Source organism: Pithys albifrons, chromosome 3 (assembly GCF_047495875.1).
Source record: "Pithys albifrons albifrons isolate INPA30051 chromosome 3, PitAlb_v1, whole genome shotgun sequence".
Lineage (NCBI taxonomy): Eukaryota > Metazoa > Chordata > Aves > Passeriformes > Thamnophilidae > Pithys > Pithys albifrons.
The window spans coordinates 16,817,598-16,839,045 of NC_092460.1; the positions used below are offsets into that span (position 1 = coordinate 16,817,598).

Sequence of the window (21,448 nt, forward strand, 5' to 3'; positions counted from 1 at the left end):
GCAGCCATAAATCCTTTTTATCACCCCTCTCTTGTCCAGCATGTGACACCTCTCTCCATTGTTTCCGCTATCCAGGTGGGCAGAGGAGATGGGCTCCACCATGCCCAGATGAAGCTTTGCGGAAAATCAAAGCAGTGAGAAGGAGAGGAGGAAAAGGGAGCAAAGATACTCTTAAGCCTCCCAGAGCCTGTCCCAGTGTCCCTACAGCTGGCACGCAGCAGCTCCAGCCTCTTGCAGCTGGGCTGGCCATGCAAAGAAGAGCCATGAGAGGGGTGGGCTAAGACCTTTCTCTTGACCCCCTGAACTGACTGCTGGTTCTTCCTGGGCAGTTTCACTGTGGCTCTGGTGGTGTCAGGGCTGTGCCTGGAATCCAGCAGATTGCAAAACCATGCGGTTTTCTCCGGCTGTCTGGAAAGTTTGACGCAGGATTCCCGGATGTGAGGAGCCTTCAGGGGAGCACAGCACAGCGTGGCTCATCTCACCAGCAGCATCTGCCTCACCAGTGGCAGGGACCTGAGCACTGTGCCAGAGTCACCTCTCACAACCCACCTCTATGGGGTTTACCTTCTCACCATTTCCTCTAGCCAAAAGCTGCCCTTTTTTTACCCTTCAGCCATGCTCAGAGATCTAACAGATTAAAGTGAGCCCATAAGACCCATTGGCCTCAACAATATCCCAGTGTGGACAAGGCCAGCCAGGACCCAGGCACAGAGCAATGGGTGCCATGCATGGCCAGGGTGAACTTTCCTTGTCATGCCTGGCTTCCTTACCTGGCCCCTCCACCTGCTGCTTGCTGCTGTCCACTGTTCCCAGGACCCAGATGGCAGGAAGATATGGCAGGGATAATGCTTAGATTTGCAGCTCTAGCAGTGTTCCCAGCATCACCACTGTGACCTCTCGAGCAAGAAGTCTCCTGGAGCTTGTCCTTGCCTGGAATATGCCAGTGTGTGCCTCTAGTCCCCAGCACTGGTCATTGCACAGACACAGTGCCAGCACCCAGCAAGCTCTCAGCTCTCTGAGCCCCCCACTGCCACCTCCAACACATAACCATGGAGCAAGCAAGGCACCAAGGGATCTGGGAATGTAGGTGATAAAAGGAAAGCGATGCCTACGGCCCACAGCATGGGCTGAGTGGACTCTACAGTGACACCTGTCTGAAGCCATGCCCAGGGTTGGACCCTTCCTACCCCCAGCCCACCCTCCACAGAAGCCCCCTACTGCTGGCAGCAGGGTTTCTGGACCTAGAGGTGGCAGGGGGCAGCTGGTGGCCCCCTCCCTCGCCCTTGACCGCTGCCTCCCTCGCGGCACATGCTGTCATGTGGCAGGGCACAACAACAACACAGGCTAATTGGTTAATGTGATTTCAAAACATGATTTGCAATTATAACTCACCAGAGAGCATTCAATGATCCCGCACATTGGAGAGTGGGTTTTTCTCCTTCGTTTGTTCCTGGAACCTCGAAACCAATTAACTTTACAGAAGCCAGAAGCAAAGCACTGCTCAGCAGACCTGAAGGGTGGGTTATCTCTGCACTCAATCGCCTTCCTGCCAAGTGACAACCTGGGAAGCAAGGACCTGAGGACGAGCCCCGGGGTAACCCCAATGTTTCTTCCTGGACCACTGTGGGGTTTGGAGGGGGTCCAAGAACCCTCAGCTCCCGCAGTTTCCTCTGGAACACTGGTCCCACACAGGCTCCCCCAGCTCCCAGCAGGGGCTGGCAGCAGCCTGCTGAGCTCTGCCACCCAAGCAGGGCAGCCATGTCCCCACAGGCCCCGCTGGCAGCACCCACAGCCCCACCAGGGTCAGAGGCTTTACTTCCATTGGCTGACTGTCCTGCAGCAAAGGCTTAAATGTCTTTAAGGTAATTAAGCAAGGACTTAGCCAGGACTTTAATGCCTTTAAATGCAACTCAAATGCCTTTTAAGCTGAACAAACCCAAGTAGCCATGATGCTCCTGAAACATCAGCCACCCAGGGCCCAGCTCCCCTGAGTCTTGGACCATTTACACAGTGTCCCCAGCTACTGAGCTCTGTTGATCCCCATATCCCACTGGAAAGTCAGGAATGGGGCTGGCAGCGTCTTCCCTTGGGAGGGCAAAGAGATGTTGACTACCATCAGCTGCTCAGGGAATGCTCTGGCAGCTGTTCCTCGGGATGGGATGCAGTCCCATGCTGCACGGGAAACACTCCCATGTGCACAGGGCCTGAGTCTCTCTGGGCTGGGAACCACCTTTCATCAGCTCCACAAGCCTGAGGGTGCTCCATACCACAGGGAGCTTAGCATCCCACATTGCAACCACCCAGGCTTCCTGAGGATGGGGAGGGAGCCCAGACAGCTGCCAGAGCCTATGAGAAGTCACAGGCTATGCTAGCAGCACAGAAGGACTGGGCTGCCCTACACCCCAAATCCCCTGTGACACCAGATCCAGGGTTGAGTAGCAGCAAAGATGGATGCTTAATGTTTAGCAGAGCAGAAACAGGTTCCAGTGTGGAACGGTGGAAGAAAATGTGGGGTAGTGTTGAAGGGGCTCCAGTCCCTGGGAAGGGGGCTCTCCTGTTCAACTTCAAGATTTCAGCAAGCTGTCAGAGGCATGGAGCAGGCTGGGAAACCCTCCAGGGATGCTCCACTTGCTGCCCAGGGCCACGGCAGTAGTGTGGCAGATGGCTGGGGAACTGGGGACCAAGGGAGCAGGGGAGGACCAGGGACACCTTTCAGCCCAGACAACTGTAGCATCCTTGTTTAGAGATATAAATAAGTGGGCCAAAAATGGAGATGTTGCCACAGCACGTCCCGCCTCTCCCTGAGGGGCTGTGGTTGGTCCAGAGACAACCAAGGAGCAGATATGGTTGTGCAGTCCCAGTGAAAGGCAGTCTGCTCTGGCTCCCCACGCAGGCACCAGCGGGACCATTCTGGGCCCCCACCCTTGCTGGGTTGACTGTCAGTGCCAGAGTCAGACAGTTCAGCACAGGCTTCTGTCAGGTGTGATCCAGTCATTAGGAGGAGAGAAGATAAAGGCCCTTTCATGGCCCATCAGGGTAAAAGATTCAGCAAGAGAAGCACAAAAGGATGTGCTTGGTGCTCAGGACTGAGGCTGCCATGTCCTCCAGCACTGGGGCTACCGAGTTCCCACAGTGGTGGTATGTGGACGTGCGGACCCCAACCAGGGGATGGCTGGGGAGCTCTGGGTGCCAGGTCTCAGCAGGCAACACCTGGGCCCCTGCTGGCATCACCCAGCCTTGTGTTTGGGTGGACTGAGTCTGGCGCTGTTTCAGGCTGGGCAGTGCTGGAATGGTGGCCCTCTCCAGGGTTGGGAAAGCCCAGGGGCAGTTGCCCCTCTCCCTCCCCTCCAAGCTGGCTCACAATTGGCTGCCTGAAGGACGCCGGCCTTGATCCGCATCGCTGGCCGTCCCCAGGGCCGAACAAACAGAGAGGAAAACAGCCCCAGCCGGCTCCCGCCACGGCCGGCATGCAGCCAGCCCCCGGCACCTCCAGTGCTCCTGTCCTGGAACTCTCCCCACACGGTAGAGCTGGCAGTACCACCTTGCCTAGTGCTGCCAGGAGGCTGATGGTACTGACCCACCTGCCCCTCAGCCAGGAGTGAGCCCAGGGACTGCAGACGCTGAGATGGGAGGAGGAAGCATGAACCAGGACAAGCACTCACTAAGCTGGCAGAGGGGCTGTCCATAGTAGGCAAAGCAAGGGGCAGCCAGAGCGGCCCCGAGACCACTGGCCCTGAGTGCCGGGCCATCTCTCCTTGCCCAATCCAAGAGTTGGCTTGCCCAGTTCAGCGCTGTTTGCCATGTGGCTGGGTCAGTTCATAGGGCTGTGGGCCTGGCGGGGCCAGTCGGTTGTCAGCAGGGGGCCCGCATGCGTCAGGGGCACGTGTCCCAGCTCTGCCCCGCTGCCTCACGTGCTTCCCCTACAGCCCAATTCACTGAAACCCTTCCCTACCAGTAGAGCATGGTGCTTCATGTAAATCTTCCCCATACCATTCCCAGAGGTCCCCTGTCAGAGAGGCACCCCAGTTCCAGCAGATGCCGGGGAGATGCCAGAGGCCAGCTCCAATTACAGTACCTCCTCGGCACATCCCATGCCACTCAAAGTCCCTGTCACCCATTCCATGGCACCCTCAGGAGTCCCACCCTCTCTGTGAGCAGCAGCGCCCACCTGCCACCAGCACCGAGTTCGGCGAGCTGAAGAGAGCACAGATGAAGGCTGGGATGGGTATGGGGGATGCCGCCCCCAGCAGCGGTGGCCACGGCGGCACAATGGAGGCACCATGGCCAGAGTAGGGACAGGGATACGAGCTCCCAGCTGCCCTCCCGGCACTGCAGCTGTCCCTGGGGAGGTCAGGCCGTGAGTGCCAGGGCACGGGCAGCTACTCCAGCTCCGCCGGTTCTGCCCAGAGCGCTGCCCGCTCCCGCTCTGCCGCCGGCAAGGTCACCGCAGTGCCATGGCAGGACCGGCCCCGCCATCCCCCCGCCGCCGGCCAGCCGCTCCCGGTTCCCGCCGGCTGGAGAGACATGCACGGCGCTGATGACCCCACACTACCCACGCGGGACATCGCCGTCCTGTGACTGTGTGGGCAGGGGCACGGGCATGGCTGGCGATGCCCCTGCCCGGCCCCGCGGCCACGGCTGGGGGTGCACCGGAGAGCCCCGGGGGGACCAGGGGCCAGCGCAGCCAAACTGAGTGGCACGGCCGGAACCGGAGCTCGACCGCTCTCTGGCGGCAGCCTCAGGCACTGCCGTCCCCTGCTTGCTGCCCGCCCCGTGCCCGCCGAACAGCTGCCAGGAGGGAGGCTGGGGTCTGGCACAGTACTGGCAGAGTCTCCAGCTGTCCTGAGACTATCCCACAGCAGGAGTGGCTCAGCTGGTGCCAGATGGTTGGGCATGGATCCTCATGGCTGGATGCTCTGCAGCCTCTGGCACAGCCATGTCAGCCATTTCATGTGGCCACTGTCACAGCAGAAAAAACATTCCCTTGCCTTCAGATGGAATTTCGTGTTTGGTTTTGTTTGTTTTTTTGTTTTTGTTTTTGTTTGGTTTTTCTGGGTTTTTTTTGTTTGGTTTTTTTTTTAATTAAAATGGTGCCCATTGCCTCCCATGCTGGCAGTCATGGCTGAACAGAGCCTGGTTCCCTTGGCTTCCTCGCCTCATGCCCTCTTGGCAGGTGGATGGGCTAAGATCAGATTCCTCCTCCAGCAATGGGCTTGTGCCCATCCCAGCCCAATGCGCTGCCTGGTCCTCTCCTTCCAGGCAGCACTGGACACCCCAGCATGCCCAGCTACAAGATGGACCTTTCTTCTCCCTCCTGCTCCAGCTGTGTGGCTGCTGTTGGGATAGACTCACTGAATCCCCAGGTCCTGATATGCTGGGAAGGCAAGGAAAGCCATGCAGCTCAAACCACCCCAGCCCAACCGAGAGCTTGTTACACATTTACCCTGCATTAATGAGGCGGCACAGGCTGCTCGGCCTTCGGACCACAGAGATGCTTCACAGGCAGCTATGGGGGTAGCGTGAGGTGAGTCCCCCCAGAATGTGGGGCAGCAGCCACATCCCATTTCTCCTCCTCCAGGCCTGCTGGGCTGGGCTTTGGAGGAGCAGATGAGGCAGCGGGACAGATGTGGCACACAAATGAGTGCCTTCGCCCTGGCACCCCTCCTGGCAGGAACAGGACCAAGCAGGCAAGGATGCGTCCTTAGGGACATCGGAATGTTTTGTGGCTGTGATTTGGGATCCAGGGCTTGCTCGTACCTCTCCTGCCTTTCCAGTGCAGGCGGAGGAGGTGGCAGCACCCCAGGGAGCTCTGGTGTCCCAAGGGGCTGTCCCCGAACAGCCAGCCAGGTCGCTGGGTGCACGGGGAGGACACATGGCACAGTTGCCTTTTGTTGGTGCCGGCTGCGGGAGCAGGGACTGGGGCTTTGTGTCCCCTCCCTCCACCCCCGCCACTGGCAGGACTGGCGCCCAGCACCAGGGATTTGGGGTTTCAAGAGCAGGCAGCAGTCACAGCCACAGCTTATCTACCGAGGCAAGGAAGGAGGAGAACTCTGGCAGAGTCCACGCGCCATAGCAGGTGAGATGGCAGATTTGGGGCATTAGGCTGGCCCACCGAGGGGGGCCATGGGTTTAGGGGACTGAGGTCATGTAACTCTCTGGGGACTGGTGAGGTCCCTGCCTCCTGTCAGTGGCTGCTGCATGCCAGTAGGCTTGGACATGATTCCTAGAGGGAAGTGGAGGCACCACTGGGCACATACTGCCTCCTTGTCTGTGTCACCCCACAGCTGAGTATGGACCCCTAAGCCTGTCCTAGCTGGGGTGGCTGGGATGAGCACAGGCATATTGGGAGGTTTCTCAAGCAATGCTCCTTGGTTTATGGGAAAAGTGGGTTCACCCAGTGCCCTCCCACCTGTGGCTCCTTCACTGTGCTCACTGACTCAGTCACAGGCAGGGCTTGCCCTGGCTGGCACCTGGGTGAGGTCTCTGATGCTCGGGAAAGTGGGGATCCTGAGGCTGGGCATGGGGCTGGGCAGAAGCGGGAGCTGGGCCAGCAGACAAGGCCCCATTGTGCCGTGCTGGGACCGCTGGCTCACCCGTCAATAGCCCCATTATACTCAGTGGCGGCCCCCGCAGCCTTCCCAGCCGGCACAGCCCCGCGGGAGCACTGTGGGAGGTGATCTGAAGTGGCTGTTTTGTTGGGGGGCCAGAGTGAGAGGAGAAGGGTGAGAGGAGAGGGCACAGTGCCAGAACTCCTCCACCACCACCTGGCTGGGTACTGATGGGTGCCATGGGATGCTGTGCTTCCTGGTGCCACTGGATTTGGGGGCAAGAAGCCCAGGATGGGGAGCAGGAAGGCTCGAGGGACAGCTGAACATACCTGTACTCACTCCCCTACCCTCCCCATCCCACCAGATATTGCCAGTGCCCAAGGTGGCCATGGCTGTACTGCATTGCCCCGGGGCAGGGATGAGCAGGTGGGCATGAGGGGCTGACATCAGCCCTGGGTGTGGATGCAACGGGAGCAGATGAACAGCCCTGCATGCTTTCCGGCGAGTCACCCCCTGGCTATAATTGCAAATGCTGTGGCAGGGACACCAGCCTATTTTTTTAGCTGAAGGAGCTGGATGCCACTGATCAATGTGGCACAGGGCAGGACTGGAGCAGCATGAGCAGGGCAGCAGGTGGGGGGGGCCCAGCCAGCATCTCCCTTGCCCTTCTGCTGGGAAAGGGAGAGGGCTGGGATGGTGGTAGAGACCCTGCATGTTCTGTTCCTGCACCACTGGATGGTTTTGAGGAACTTCAGGCTCAGCAGTGTTCAGTGCATGGGACATGGCCCCTCTGCCTGCACCAGAGCCTGTCTGCTGACAGACATGAAGCCAATGGCAGATGATCACCCTGGGTCAGTAGGACAGAATCGTATACAACCAGGATCCCTCCCTTTCCCTAAAAGCCATTGTGCTGCACCAGGAGGATGGATGCCTCGTCCTTCATCATCACCCCAAAGGTTCACACAACCTCATGGCTCAGTCCCGCAGCAGGGACATGCGATGACAGCACCCCAGATGTACTCAGGCACTGGGGTGTACACAACACCCCACATTCCCTGGGCAGCCCAGATCAGCCCAGCACAGGGTTGGGACAATTAAAAAGGGATTAGCTGGGCTACACCAGCATGGTGCTGCCAGGAGCCGGTACCTAATCCCAGCAGGAATGCACTGGGGCCACAAGGGTCCCTGCTGCTGGGGTCTCACATCAGTGTGTTGTGATTGGGGGTGGACACAGGGTCAGTGTGGGTATATCCACAGGCAGGGTATAAGCCTAGACCTGGTGTCCCCCTGGGACATCTCCAACATTCTATACTATGAGGATGCAACTGGCTTGGGAACATTTGCTCACCCCCAGCCAAGCCCTAGCACTGGCACACTTGAGGCACCTGTGGGCTCTTTCCTCTGCCTGGCACATCCTCCCCCTGCACCAGTGATGTGACAGCCACCCAAAACCCAATGTCATCCCATGACCCAACACCATGTGCCACAGGTGGACTCCCAAAGGAGCCACCACATCTTTAGTGTCACCACAAATAACCATGAGCTCTTTGGGTTGGCCATGACCAGGGGATACCAGCTTGAGCAGGGTATCCCTGTGCCCAAGTCATGGGTGCAGGCTTGGATGAGGACTCCCCTCTGTCCTCTTCTCTCTCCTCTCCTGCTGACAAGTTGGCAGTGTCACTGGGAGTGCTGGCAAAGGCTACTCCACTGCACAAGCCCATCTCTTGGCTGGGAAATAGTGCTCTGCCAAGCACAGGTGGCACAGGGATGCCTATGGCAACGGCTGGCATAACACAGCTCACCTTGACCACTGGGTTTTGCCTGTCCTGAGATATAATGGCTCCACCTGGGCAGAGGGATGCTCCCTGGCCCCCAAGGTGATGGGAGGCCACCCTGTAGCATCGTGGTGGAGTCACCCTGCAGGTTCCCACACAGAATCACCAGGGGTCTCCTGGTGAGATACCATTCCCCACTGAGGTGCAGGATTTGTCACCATCCTGGGGCTAGTGGATGTCTATTCAAGCCCTGCTCTCTTCATCTGGGCTTTTCAGCAGTCGCTGGTGTTGGTCACCCATTCGACGGCACGGATACATCCCATGCCCTGCTGGCTCACCCGCTGGCACAGAAAATGCAGGAGCGTTGGCCATTGCCTGCTGCCGTGCTGCCGTCGGGAGCCCTGCGGAGGTGGAGAGGAGCCCTTTCCTACCGCAAACACCGCTGGGGGCTGGGGCGCTGCCGTCAGAGCTACCGATGCTCTGTGGAGCCGGAACCGCCGGGAGAGATTTGGCCGAGACAGCGATCCCTGGGTGCGGATCTGCCAGCAACAGGGACGGGATCAAAGACCAACGGCTTGTGCCGTTGGCGGTGACACCCCCGCGCTGGCGGGGAGCCAGGCCACCGGCACCTGGCCGGGACGCCTTCCGCAGGCTGGCAGAGAGTGCAGGGATGAGGGAGGGATGCTGGTGGCGATGCTCGTTCCAGCTGGGGACTGTCACCATGCCAGCGCTCAGTGGCTCGGGCTCTTGCCAGGAACTCCCGGTGTGGTGGGAAGGGGTGGCCGGTGGCCGACGTGGCGCATCCCTCCAGCGCCGTTTTTTCCGGGATGGAAGCCCGGCCCTTCTGACGCCTGATGGTTTCTCCAGGCGGAGCCACTGCCTGCAAGGTCCCCGCAGGGCTCCAGGGCTGGGGTGGTGGTGACGTCACCCGGCCACCTCGCCACGCGTGCCGGGAGTGGCAGTGGTTGGAAAAGTCCCAGCTGGGTGAAAGGAAACTAAGGCACAGTGCTAGCACAGCACAGGAATGTGCCCACTGTGCAGGACTGGGCACGATGTTCCTATCCCCATCATCTCAGCCTACTATGCTGGGACAGTAGGCACAGGGATGCCATGCCCAATTGTATGGGGGCCACCCAGCCCAAAGTCCTGCTGTGATATCTGGGCAAAGTCTTACAGCAGAGTAACCTCTGCCATGCTGGTGCCAGCCCTCCCCTGCTACCTGACCCCGTCCCCTTGCAGTCCCTGTCCCCTTTGCTGCCCACAAAACTGGGCTGGCAGTCAGCACTGCAGCACAGCCAGGACAACAAGTGGTGGTGGTGGGGCAGAACCTGCCAACACACCAGAGCACTGGAGCTGGCAGCAGAAGAGTTACTGGCAATGGGACAGAAAGGCATTGCCCGGGCACCCTGCCTGGCATAGCTCCTCCTACCTGCGGCTGGCCTGTGGCTGGCCTGCCTGTGTCTACCTGCACGGCTCCTGCTGCCTATTGAACCCACTGCCTGCTTGTGCCAGCTGTCTGTCTGCACCTGCACCTGGCCTGCCTGCACCTGCATCTGACCTGCCTGTGCTTACTGCTAGTCCACCTGCACTCACTGCCTGCTGGCACTCACTGCCTGCACCTGCCTACTCCTGCTTCTGCCTGCATTCGCCTACACCCACTTCTGCCTGCACTCCTGCCTCCCCACTCACCCTGCACCTGCCTACAAACTTCTGCTGCCTGCACTCCTGCCTGCCCGCACCTCTGCCTCCCCAGTCATGCTGGAACTGCCTTCCTGGACTCCTGAACCCGCAGGCAGGGAGAGTCAGGGGCACGGGAAGGACAAGGCAGGTGTGGCCCCCAGGGCAGCCCATGTTCCCCCCACCGACCGAGCCCTGCCCACAGAGGCACGCGTGGCCCTGCTGTCGGCACCACTCGGCACTTGCTATTCTTGGCAGCAGTGTCTGGAAAATGGGAGGCAGCGGAGGAATTTTGTTTGCTCCGAGCTGGGCCCGGGCCAGACATCTGGGCTGCAGCTGAGTGGGGCGCGGGACCAGCCCCCTGCACCCCTAGCACGACCCCGGCACCCCCCGGCACGGCCCCCACAGCCCCTGGCATGGCCACCGCACCCCACTCCCGGGCAGGCAGGAAGGAGGTAGCCCCAGGGAGGAGGTAGCCCCGCCACCCATGTGCTGAACCACGCGCGTGCTCAGCGTGGCGTCCTCAGCTCTGCCCCGAGGGCACCGGGTGTCAGTCACTGTGAGCGTCCCCGCGGGTGACACTCCGGGCCCCGTGGGGTGGCAGCACGGCTGTGTGTGTGTGAGTGACGGTCGGTATTCGCACATGTGTATGGCGTGTGCGTGTGTGTGTATGTGAGGGTGCCTCCGCGTTTGTTCGTGTGCAGGTTTTGCACACCCGTGTGCCTCTCCCTCTGCGCGCCCCCGGCCCCGCCCCGCCCCGCCCCGCCCCGCGGGGCCGCCCCGCTCCCCTCCCGACGGAGGCGGCGGGCGGGGCCGGGCCGAGCCGAGCCGAGCCGGGACACAGGTGGGTATCGGGGGCCGCGGGGCGGGCAGGGTACGGGGGTGGCCGGGGGATGTCCTGGGCTGAGGTCTCTGCGCTGCCGTCGCGGGGGCTGCCCGAGCTCGTACCAGGGGGCTGGCAGCGGAGTTCGTGTCTCCGCTGGAACTGGAGGGCAGGCGGTGGGGCTGGCACTGAGCGTCTCGGGGGCCGGATCTGCCACGGTTGGTACCGGGGATCTGTGGTGCTGCCGCTGCTGCTCGCCCCTGCACCCTGCCCTCCGTGACAGCTGGGTCAGTGTCCCGACGGTCCGCGCCCGAGGGTCCGCGCCCGGGGGTCTGTTCTCGCCACTCAGCAGGTCCGGGCAGGCGGGAGGCCCCCGGTACCCCGGCACGGCCCTGGCTGGCGGCAGCCGTCGGGGCTCGCAGAGCCCAGCAGGTCCCGCGCCTCATCCCGACGCCTCTGTAAATGCCATTAGCGCTGGCCGCCTTCGCTCTGGGACACTGGGCAGCCAGAGCCGGCAGTGCGCCCAACCAGGCCCTGCCCATTGCCTGCTCCAGGCTCACCCCCACCTGCCAGCCCAGACGGGCTGCCTCTTTCTACAAGAACTGGGCAGGCAGCAGCAGATGTGCCCGATCCATGCTATGCATGTGTGACCCTCCAGGCTGGCACCCACCTGTGCTCAGCTCATGCTGTGCCTGAGCAGGGTGGCAATACATGGAGTGATTTCACAAGCCTCACTGCTGCAATGTGGTTTTTGTTGTCACCAGTGTCCTGGTGATGTCCCGGTGGCTGTGCCATGGCTGAAATCCACAGCGGCTGATGACCAGCATAGCACAGCTTGTGCCTCACACTTGGCTCAGGGAGGTGCCACAGCATGGCCAGGGGGCAAGGTGGGATCCATCATTGCTGCTCTGATAACTGTCGCCTCCCACTGCTGCTGGAGCCAGAGAAGCACTTCCCTACCCTGTGGTGGGCACCCATTAGGGTGGCAGTCATGACAGCATGAGCCCCTCTGGGGATTGTGGGCACCTGCTTAGCCAGAGCACCTCAAACTCTGCTCCAATGCACAGGGTGGTACAAGGATGGCCAGAGGCCAGTGGTGGAGACTGTAGCAGGGAGGGAAACAGAGGCATGGGACCCCATGACTCCCATGATGGACAACTTGCCCAGTGCTTAGGAGCCCACTGACTGCCCAGGTTGCCCTGGCTGGTTGTCACCATTGTGGTGCTTGTTCTATCCCTGTTCCCATTCCTATGGGACAGCTCTGTGCTTGCCGGCAGGAATGGGCAGAGCCTAGCCACCCTCCTGGCAACAGGCTCAGGTGGGCATGGGAAGGGCTGGATGCTGTTCAGCTGAGATGCCTTACTTTTCCAAGGGCAGGAGCAGGAAGACTGTTCCTGGAGCCCATTAGGTTTTAGGTTGGATTAATGGGGGACTTAAAGACAGGGAGGGATGTGGCTGGCTCATGTCCCTTCCAGTTGCTAGATCGAGCCCAGTGGGGGCTCCCCTCATGTCATGCCTGGAGTTGCCCTATGCCAATACTCGGGACTTGCCAGTTACCATCAGCAGCATCAGGGAGGGATCATGATCTGCAGGCAGTGGGGAGGGGGCTGTAACCCGAGCTGAGGTCTTGCTTCTCTGCCCCAGACACAGCGCCACCAGCCAGACCCCGGCCATGAGCCGCACGCTGATCCTGCTTCTGCTCCTGCTGCGCGGCCTCGCTGCTGGCCGTCCCCCACCTGCTGCCACCCCCCGCCTCAAGCTGGCCTTCCCCGGTGAGCGTGGGACACGGACAGGGTGGGGGCATGGGGTCAGATGTGGTTTTGTGTCAGCAGCGCCCAGCAGCATCCTGAGGGATGGAAGCATCCTGGGGGGCAGCATGGTGGGAGGGGTGCAAAACCCCAGCACAGATGCCTTCCTGGCACTGCTGCTACCCTCCCTGCAGGCTACCAGGTGTTGGTACTGGCTGCCACATTCCTATCCTGATGCCAGCTCCTCCAGGACCTCCTGCATGCCCCTGGGGCTATGCCTGCGCTTCAGTCCTCACTCTCAGGCCGGCATGTGCTGACTCAAGTGCCCCTACCCCTGTATGCACCATGGCAGCACTCCCTAGACTCAGCTGTGCCATGCCTGGTGTGAATACCATGCTGGCCAGAGAGCTGGTGCCATGTCTCAACTGGCCACTCCATGGGCTCCAGCACAGCGCAGGGGGCTTTGTCCAGTGGCAGGTCCCAGCAAAAGCTCTCCTCCCTGCCTGACAAAGGACTGTTTGTTCCCGCCTCGGTGGGATTAGCTCCGCAGGGCCCCTTCTCGTCTGCTGCCTGCTACCGGGTGGGCGGTGCAGGGATGGGTGCCTGGGGGCATGGGGATAGGTGCTGGGTGGCTCGGAGATAAGTGTCAGGGGACAAGGGGGGATGGGTATTGGGCTGGTGTGGGCATAGGTGCTGGAGCAGCTTGGGCTTGGTGAACCTGGTCAAGCTAGTGGGACAGGTTTGGGGGAGGGGATGGCATGGCACAGGGGCCATAGCCAGACCCAGATCGCCCTGCAGCGGGTATCCAGGACAGGAGAAGGGGCCAGACCGTGGCAGGGCTGGGCTGAGCAGTGCTGATGGGTTCTGTCAGAGCTGCGGTCCCGCCATGGGTTGCGCCTCTTCTCGCTTGAGCGCTCATGCTGCTACGAGGCCCTGCTGCTGGACGAGGAGCGTGGCCGCCTCTTCGCCGGCGCCCAGAACCACCTTCTCTCCCTGGCCCTGGATGACATCAGCCAGCGGGATAGGAAGGTAACAGTGAGGGAGACACTGGTGGGGCAGCCCCAGGCTTACTGGGAACTGTGAGCATCCCCTTTTCCACCTGCAGATCTACTGGCCGGCTCCAGTGGAGTGGAGGGAAGAATGCAACTGGGCTGGCAAGGACATCACTGTGAGTGCTGGGAGCTGTTGTGGGGTGCCAGGGGAATGCCAGGGACCTGCCCCAGCACCACCTCACCTCCTCTGCCCTCCGTCCCCAGGCTGAGTGCATGAACTTTGTGAAGATCCTGCACCTCTATAACCGGACCCACCTGTATGCCTGTGGCACTGGCGCCTTCCATCCTGTCTGTGCCTTCGTGGAGGCCGGCCAGCATGCAGAAGTGAGCCCCTCCCCAGCACTGCCATGGCCTCTGGCTGCTGCCAGCTGCCCACCTCCCATCTTTACCCCTCTCCAGGAGCCCACCTTCAAGCTGGACCCCCGACACACCGAGGATGGCAAGGGAAAGAGCCCGTACGACCCCCAGCACACAGCCGCCTCTGTCCTCGTGGGTAAGGGAGAGCCAAGCCCAGTGCTGGGTGCAGCATAGCAGGGGAGTACCAGGGAGTCCCCCATAACACTTCCCTCGGTGCCTGCCAGGCGAGGAGCTCTACTCTGGGGTGGCCACCGATCTGATGGGCCGTGACTTTACCATCTTCCGCAGCCTGGGCCGGCGTCCCTCCATCCGCACAGAGCAGCATGACTCCCGCTGGCTCAACGGTCAGTGCCTGCAAGTGGGAGGGTGGCAAGGGGTCCGCTGGCAGCCCAGCACAGCGTTGCTGCTCCCTGGAGGCATCAGGGCAATGTCACCTTCAGGCTTGGCTTTGCCCTGTCCTCCACTGCCATCAGAGGGTGATTTCAGGGGTTCCCATGTGGCCTGCAGACCCTTGATGTCTGGTGGGGTCCCATCCTCACTCTGACTCTCTCTGGCAGCCGAGCAGGGTTGTTTCTGCACCCTTATGGGACCCCAACATGTGCCTCGGGATCCCTGGGGAGCAGAGATAGTGGAGGCATTGGAGGCATCACCCCTCTGTCCCCAGAGCCCAAGTTCGTGGCCGTTTTTTGGGTGCCAGAGAGTGAGGACCCTGACGACGACAAGATCTACTTCTTCTTCCGTGAGACAGCAGTTGAGCGGCCACAGGGGCTGGGCAAGACCAGCTTCGCCCGCATCGGACAGATCTGCCGGGTAAGAGCATCTGTGGGCAGGTGGGCTGGGGGCTGAGGTGCTTGGGAGTGCCACCTACTGCTGCTGACACTGGTGCCCTCCTTTCCTGGGCAGAATGACATGGGTGGGCAGCGCAGCCTAGTGAATAAGTGGACAACATTCCTGAAGGCTCGGCTTGTCTGCGCTGTGCCCGGACCTGATGGGGCAGACACCCACTTTGATGAGCTCCGTGAGTGCAGAGGGATGTGGCCCCTTGGGGTAGATGTGGGCATCTCTGGCATATCAAGGCAGCACTGATGCCTTATCTGCTTGCAGGGGACGTTTTCCTGCTGCAGACAAGGGACAAGCGCAACCCTCTGGTCTACACCATCTTCTCCACCTCCAGGTCAAGGCCCTTCCCCACCACTCTGCTCATACTCAGTGGTGTCCCCCTTGCCCCCTCACATCGTCTCCTCTCTCTCCCACCAGCTCTGTTTTCCAGGGCTCAGCTGTCTGCATCTACACCATGGCCGACATCCGCCGGGCTTTCCTGGGCCCCTTTGCACACAAGGAAGGTCCCAACTACCAGTGGGTGTCATACCAGGGGCGTGTGCCATACCCCCGCCCAGGCATGGTATGTTGTGTGGGGGTGTCCTGGATAGTGCCAGAAGTGGGATGCCACTATCTGGTGTGGGGTCAGTGGGTTGTGAGACCCTGTTTAGCCAGTGCTGTCTGCTTGCAGTGCCCCAGCAAAACCTTCGGCACCTTTGGCTCCACCAAGGATTTCCCAGATGAGGTGATCCAGTTTGCCAGACACCACCCACTGATGTACAACCCTGTGTTGCCCCATGGCCAGCGCCCCCTCTTCCTGCAAGCTGCTGTGCCCTACACCTTCACCCGCATCGCTGTGGATCGTGTCACCGCTGCTGATGGCCACTACGATGTCCTCTTCATTGGGACAGGTATGTCATGATCCCAGGGCTGGGGCAGTGAGGGAGAGTATGGAGATGTTGACACTGAGACTCCTAGTCTCAACACCCCCTGCCCACAGATGTGGGCACAGTGCTGAAGGTGGTCTCAGTGCCCAAGGAAAGTTGGCACCGCATGGAGCCACTGCTGCTGGAGGAGCTGCAGGTCTTCCAGGTGAGAGTGGGTGCTCCACATCCCCCTAGTCAGACCTCCCCATAGCACTCCCTTGTGCTGTCCGTGCTCTGGGTTGTGCCAGGGCACTCCAGCTGCCAGGATGTGGGATCTGGCAGTCCAGGTCTCCCCACACACCCTTGACTTCTGTCCATACTCTGCCCTCAGGATGCTTCCCCCATCACCAGCCTGCAGCTCTCCTCCAAGCGGGTAAGGGGGGATGCTAGGGTGTTCCCATGACCCACCATGGCTCTGCCTAGCCCTGTGCCATGGCGTGTGGGTGCTCAGCTCTGCTTTCCCCCCAGCATCAGCTCTATGCTGGCTCGGCCACAGCACTGGCCCAGCTGCCCCTGCACCGCTGCAGTGCCTATGGCAAAGCCTGTGCTGAATGCTGCCTGGCCCGGGACCCATACTGTGCCTGGGATGGCAACGCCTGCACCCGCTATGTGCCCAACACCAAGAGGTGGGTGACATGCCAGTGTGTTGTGCTGGGGCAGCCAGGCTGCCCCAAGGTCACAGTGAGGGGCACAGGTCACCCTGCCACGGCCCTTCCTCCTCCACTACCTTCCCACAGGCGTTTCCGCCGGCAGGACGTCCGCAATGGTGACCCCAATGTACTCTGCTCTGAAGGTGAGCTGGGACCAAGATGGAGGCTGGGGGCAACCCTGCCGTGGTGAGGGGCTGATGGCCAGGCCATGTCCCCTCAGACCCTCGGCGGGGCAGCGTGCCCCAGAAGCAGCTCTATGGGGTGGAGGGTAGCACTGCTTTCCTGGAGTGCATCCCCAAATCCTTGCAAGCCCACATACTCTGGACGTACCAGCGCACCCTGGATGATCCCCAGCGAGAGGTAGGCTCTCCCTGGCCGGGTGCCACTGGCGGGGCTGTGCCATGCTGAGCTGACTGCCCTTCCCCACGGGCACTGCAGGTGCAGATGGATGAACGGGTGGTGTGGACAGAGCGGGGCATCCTGTTGCGCAGCGTGCAGCGTGCCGATGCCGGGCTGTACCTCTGCCACGCCACCGAGCACGGCTTCACCCAGCCCCTACTGCGGCTCTCCCTGGAGGTTATCAGTGCCTGGCAGGCCACGGGTATGGCACCTGCTGGAGACCCCCAGCTCACCGCCAGGGCTCCCAGTCACAAGGTCTGGTACCGGGACTTCCTCCAGCTGGTGGAGCGCCCACCACTGGGAGCCACGGACAAAGTCTGCCAGAGGCTCTGGAGCCGGGGAAGACCTCCGCCACCACCCCGCACCCACACCAGACCCCCTGGCCATGGGCAGGGTGAGGAGCCACGCAAAGCTCGCCGGCGGCGCACCCATGAGGTGCCACGGGCCGAGCGGGGCCCCCGCAGTGCTTCCCCCTGGTGACCCGGGGGTCGGCCCCGGGCGCCGGGCTCTGCCTAGGAGCGGGGCCGCAGGTGGGGCACAGCCTTGGCCGCCCTGCCAGCAGCACTGCATGGGCAGTGGCGGGGGGTTGCAGTTCTGGGGCCACAGGAGGGCAGCCGGGCTGAGCAGCCTCTCAAGGGGCTGCCAACTGCTCTCACCACCAGTTCCAGCCGGTTGCTGGCATCGCAGAGTCACCGAAATATTTATTAACAACTGTTTCGATGAATGTAAACCTGCAGGGCCAGGCAGTGCCCCCCTAGCATGGCACTGTGGCAGGACAGTGCAGCATGTTCACCCTTGAGTCCCAAGGGGGCTGCAGGCAGGAGGGGGATCATGGAGGGGCAGGACAGGCACTGGTGGGACGCAAGGGCCCAGCAGGAGGAGGGGAGCACAAAGGGGAGATGTAGGGATGCACAAAAGTGGTACCCACAACCCTAGGTGTGGAGCAATGGCGCGGGGAACCTTGTACTAATTGAGCACAATAAAGCAGAGATTCAGCCCAGGGTCCCATGTCTGCCCCAGAGACCCAGGAAGCAGTTGGTGGGGCAGAATGATGCCCCACAGCATGGACACCCATAGCATTGAGCCAAGAAGTGGGGTGTTCAGCAGCACCTGGAGGGCTGGGGGAGCCAAGACCTAGAGGAACATCGCCAAGATTGACAAGATCCTCCCAGGCTTCCAGCTCACCTCCACTTTCATTTCTGCAAGATGAAAACCAAAACCTCCCCAGTGCCAACAGGCAGCAATTAAGGCAATCACCTACTGTAATCTTGGAGTCTGCTGCCTCCTGCTGTCTGCGGTGGCATCAGAACCCCTGGTGGCACTGGCCACATCCCATTGCCTCTGGTGACACTATGCCACCAGCATGAGCCCTGTGTCAGCACTGGCTGTCCCCCAGCCCAGACACTTGACCTACCAGTATGGGAATAAGCAGGCGCTGCTACTGGCAGGAGCAGGCAGAGGGAAGGCAGAGGATGGAGCTCTTTTTTTTCTCCTGAGGGCCTGCTGGCAGCAGGCTGGCATCCCTGACCCCCCTAGGCACCCTGGGTCTGGGCAGCACTGCTGCTCTGCACCCATGTGTCCCTGGGCCATCCCAGCAGTTGGTGGCATTGAGGTCCCCCCTCATCCCAATGGGGATGGGTAACCCCAACCCCATGACTATCCCATGTGACACTTGGCACTGTCCCCAATCAAGCAAGCAGCACAAGCATCCACCAAGACATTTATTTCCAGCATGACAGAGGGGTACACAGAGGCATGAGCTGGTGCTGAGAGCAATGCTTAGGATGGTGAGCAGGCAGGGAACTGGGAATGCTAGGGGTCTGCACCCCCCCGGAGCCGCAAGAGCAGGTAGATGGTGGTCATGGGCTTGATGTTGTAGTGCCCCAGTGTATGCTTGTCCTCCAGCTCATTGGAGCCATAGGTCAGGCGCTGCTGGTCAGCAGGAGGGCCCTGCCGGCTGTGGATCTGTTCCTTCAGCTTCCGGACAGTGTCAGTGGTCACCACCGTGTAGGTAGTGGTCCGGTTCTTATCATCTTTCACGAAGATCTGCATCTCCTGGGGCTCGGTATGCAGCAGCACCAGCGTGGTGCTGTAGAAGATGCAGTGTGTGGCCAGGGTGTCGCCGTCCTGTAGGTTGATGCTGCTCCTACCTGGCTCTTGATATGCCAAGCGCTGACAGTAACAGGGGATGCCCCACTCCTGCTGGATCTCCTCCTTCAACTTCCTGATGGTGTCGTAGGGGCTGATGGTCCTGCTCAAGCTGGTGCCTGACAGCCACCTTACCTGAATGCTCACGGGCCGGGCCAGCTGCAGGGATAGGAGAGTGGGTTAGCTAAGCCAGCAGGGGCAGGGGTGGGGGGGGCCATGACGCCCACAGGCTCAGGCAGCCTTACCTGCACATTCCAGGGCTGGACATTTGCAAGGCAGGGCAGCCAGCTACAGCTCCAGGCAGCTGCCTGTGACATTAGGCCCCAGTTCTTTCCTTGGCCCAGGATCCCCGTGGGGTCAGCAGGGTCCAGAATGACAGGGCTGCAAATAGAGAGTGGGCACTGCTGTCAGCCCCAAACAGTGCCATGGAACTAGTGGCATGGGTCCCACCAGGCACAGTCCTCACCGGTCACTGCGCAGCAGCCTCTTGACATGGGCACCAATCCCACTGTGCTGAAGTGAGTAGTACTTCTCCCAGTAGATACAGATGTTCTGGTACTGGCGCAGCAGCTCCAGCGCTGTACGGAAGCCCTGAGCCATGTCAAAGGACTCGCTGGAGCCTGTGCCCTCCTCCCAGGCATAGATGGTCAACAGCTCCAGGGCATACTTGGGGGGCAGGTCCGCTTTGGGGTGCTTCAGCTTCAGCTGGGGAGAAAACAGGGATGGGGGTGAGAGCTGTCTGGGGTGGTTGCTTAGTGGGAGCTGGGAAAGCTGGGCAGCACCTCACCTCCTTGTACCAGTGCTTGACCAGGCGCAGGAGGTTCTTCAGCTTGGCAGGGTAACGCTTCACAAACTTCTTCTGCAGCTCAGTGAAGCAGGGGGAAAACTCCCCGGCATGGCTACAGGCCCTCAGGAGCCCCATGTACACTTCTGGATTTGGCGGGGCATCCATCGTCACCTGTCCTGTGGGGTGAGAAGGAGGGTGAGAGCCATCCCAGCACTGACACCACTGCCTGGCCCTGTGCTAGCCTGCAGCTCTTACCCAAGGCATCATAGGCGGGCAGTATGTCCACATCCATGGACTCTCCATTCTCCTTGGAGAAGAGAGTGAGGCTGAGGGAGCGTGGTGTATTGTCAGGACCCTTGTACCGGGGCTCACTGATGTACACATCAAACTGCAAGCTCTCCCTGCAGGCATTCAGCCTTATTATGATCAAATCCAGCATATCCTTTCTCCTCTGGTTCTGCTCCTGGTAGCTGGATAAGCAGCTGAGGAAGAGCACCACATCGGCATCAGAGTTGTTCTTCAAGGCTGTGCCCTTGCCCGCTGAGCCACCCTGCAGAGAGATACCCTGCCTGATCAGCACCACTGCCCCTTGCACTGGGATTGCCTGCCACCATTCCTGGAGCTGCCCAGGGAAACTGAGGCAGGGCAGAAGCTGGAGCAGCGGGATAGAGGGAAGGGTGGCAGCAGGGGTGCCCACTGGCTCCCAAGTCAGGCAAGACTCACCTTGACTGTCTTGTTGACGTGGACGTCAGGCCCAAAGCAGTCTTTTTTCAGGAATTCACAGATCTGCTTCACTGTCTGCTTCACCTGCATGGTGAAAGCTGTGCTGGGCTGCAGATAATCTGCAATCCAGCCATCCAGGGCTTTGGCGGTCACCGTCATCAGTCCGTTCATGGATGCCACCTGATGCACATCCATGCTGCCAGGTGTGCTCACTACTCTTGCCCTCTATTGACTTGCTGTCTCCCGTACTCACTCCCCTCTTAGCGATCTCGCTCAGTCTGCTACTGGCTACAGCAGCTTTTAAAGCTCTCCAAGCCACCGCCCTGATGTCGTCACCGCTGGGAAGTTAAGGTGGCCCCGGGTCCTGCCTGCGGGGTTCTCCGAGTGTCCGCTGTGCCACCGCTGCGGGGGCTGGGAGGGGGCAGGAGGGGCTGCGCGTCACCCTGACATCCAGCTGAGGTGGTGGTGGCAGCGCAGGTAGCTGCCTGCAGGTTGGCACAGGGTCTCCCCTTGGGTGCCCAGCTGGCACTGGGACTTGGTGCCATTCCCTGTCTGCCTGCCCCCACGCCAGGGGCTCAAGTGTCTGGGCTGGGGCACAACCAATGCTAGGACATGGCTCGTGCTGGTGGCACGGTGTCACCAGGGACAAAGGGACTTAGCCAGTGTCACCAGGGGCCCTAGTGTCACCATGGGTATTGGAATTCTGCTGTCACCAGTGTGAGCAGATGCTCCGGGATTACTGTAGGCAATTAAATGCAGACAGTGCCACCGGGGGTCCTGATGTCACCCTAGGCAATGGGACGTGGCCAGTGCCAGCTGGGGGCCCTGGTGTCACCTCAGACAATGTGATATGGCCACTGGTAGCCACGGAGGATCCTGGTGTCAGCAGTGACAGTGGGACATGGCCAGCGTCACCGGGGGCTCCGGTGCCCTCCTCTGCATGGGATGCAGTTGGTGGGGGCATCACCGGAGCTCCCAGTGCCCGTCGATGCCGGCAGCGGGAGGCGGCGGGCAGT

The 21,448-nt window shown here is 60.9% G+C and overlaps 2 protein-coding genes across 7 annotated transcripts; one reads left to right on the top strand and one right to left on the bottom strand.

Moving 5' to 3' along the window:
* Positions 1 to 5,394: 5,394 nt before the first annotated feature.
* SEMA3B (semaphorin 3B) lies at positions 5,395 to 17,771 on the top strand. Of its 6 annotated transcripts, none has more exons than XM_071550723.1 (19): positions 5,395 to 5,514; positions 6,652 to 6,683; positions 12,468 to 12,595; positions 13,443 to 13,600; positions 13,677 to 13,739; positions 13,828 to 13,947; positions 14,023 to 14,116; positions 14,205 to 14,324; positions 14,645 to 14,790; positions 14,884 to 14,998; positions 15,085 to 15,154; positions 15,238 to 15,382; positions 15,491 to 15,710; positions 15,800 to 15,891; positions 16,057 to 16,098; positions 16,194 to 16,351; positions 16,463 to 16,518; positions 16,596 to 16,735; positions 16,814 to 17,771. In XM_071550723.1, the coding sequence occupies exons 1-19, from the start codon at positions 5,395 to 5,397 to the stop codon at positions 17,252 to 17,254; spliced, it is 2,460 nt and encodes an 819-aa protein (XP_071406824.1). In that variant the 3' UTR covers positions 17,255 to 17,771. The 6 variants fall into 6 exon arrangements, with proteins under 6 accessions (XP_071406824.1, XP_071406822.1, XP_071406819.1 ...); XM_071550718.1 differs by lacking the exons at positions 5,395 to 5,514; positions 6,652 to 6,683 and adding exons at positions 5,559 to 5,687; positions 8,600 to 8,854; XM_071550721.1 differs by lacking the exon at positions 6,652 to 6,683 and having other exon boundaries at positions 5,444 to 5,524.
* A 718-nt stretch (positions 17,772 to 18,489) lies between these two features.
* On the bottom strand, positions 18,490 to 20,929 carry LOC139669866 (2'-5'-oligoadenylate synthase 1-like). Its single transcript, XM_071550724.1, has 6 exons — positions 20,433 to 20,929; positions 19,965 to 20,259; positions 19,710 to 19,885; positions 19,389 to 19,627; positions 19,168 to 19,303; positions 18,490 to 19,081 (listed from the first exon to the last, which is right to left on the bottom strand). The coding sequence occupies exons 1-6, from the start codon at positions 20,625 to 20,627 to the stop codon at positions 18,587 to 18,589; spliced, it is 1,536 nt and encodes a 511-aa protein (XP_071406825.1). The 5' UTR covers positions 20,628 to 20,929; the 3' UTR covers positions 18,490 to 18,586.
* Between the last annotated feature and the right edge of the window lie 519 nt (positions 20,930 to 21,448).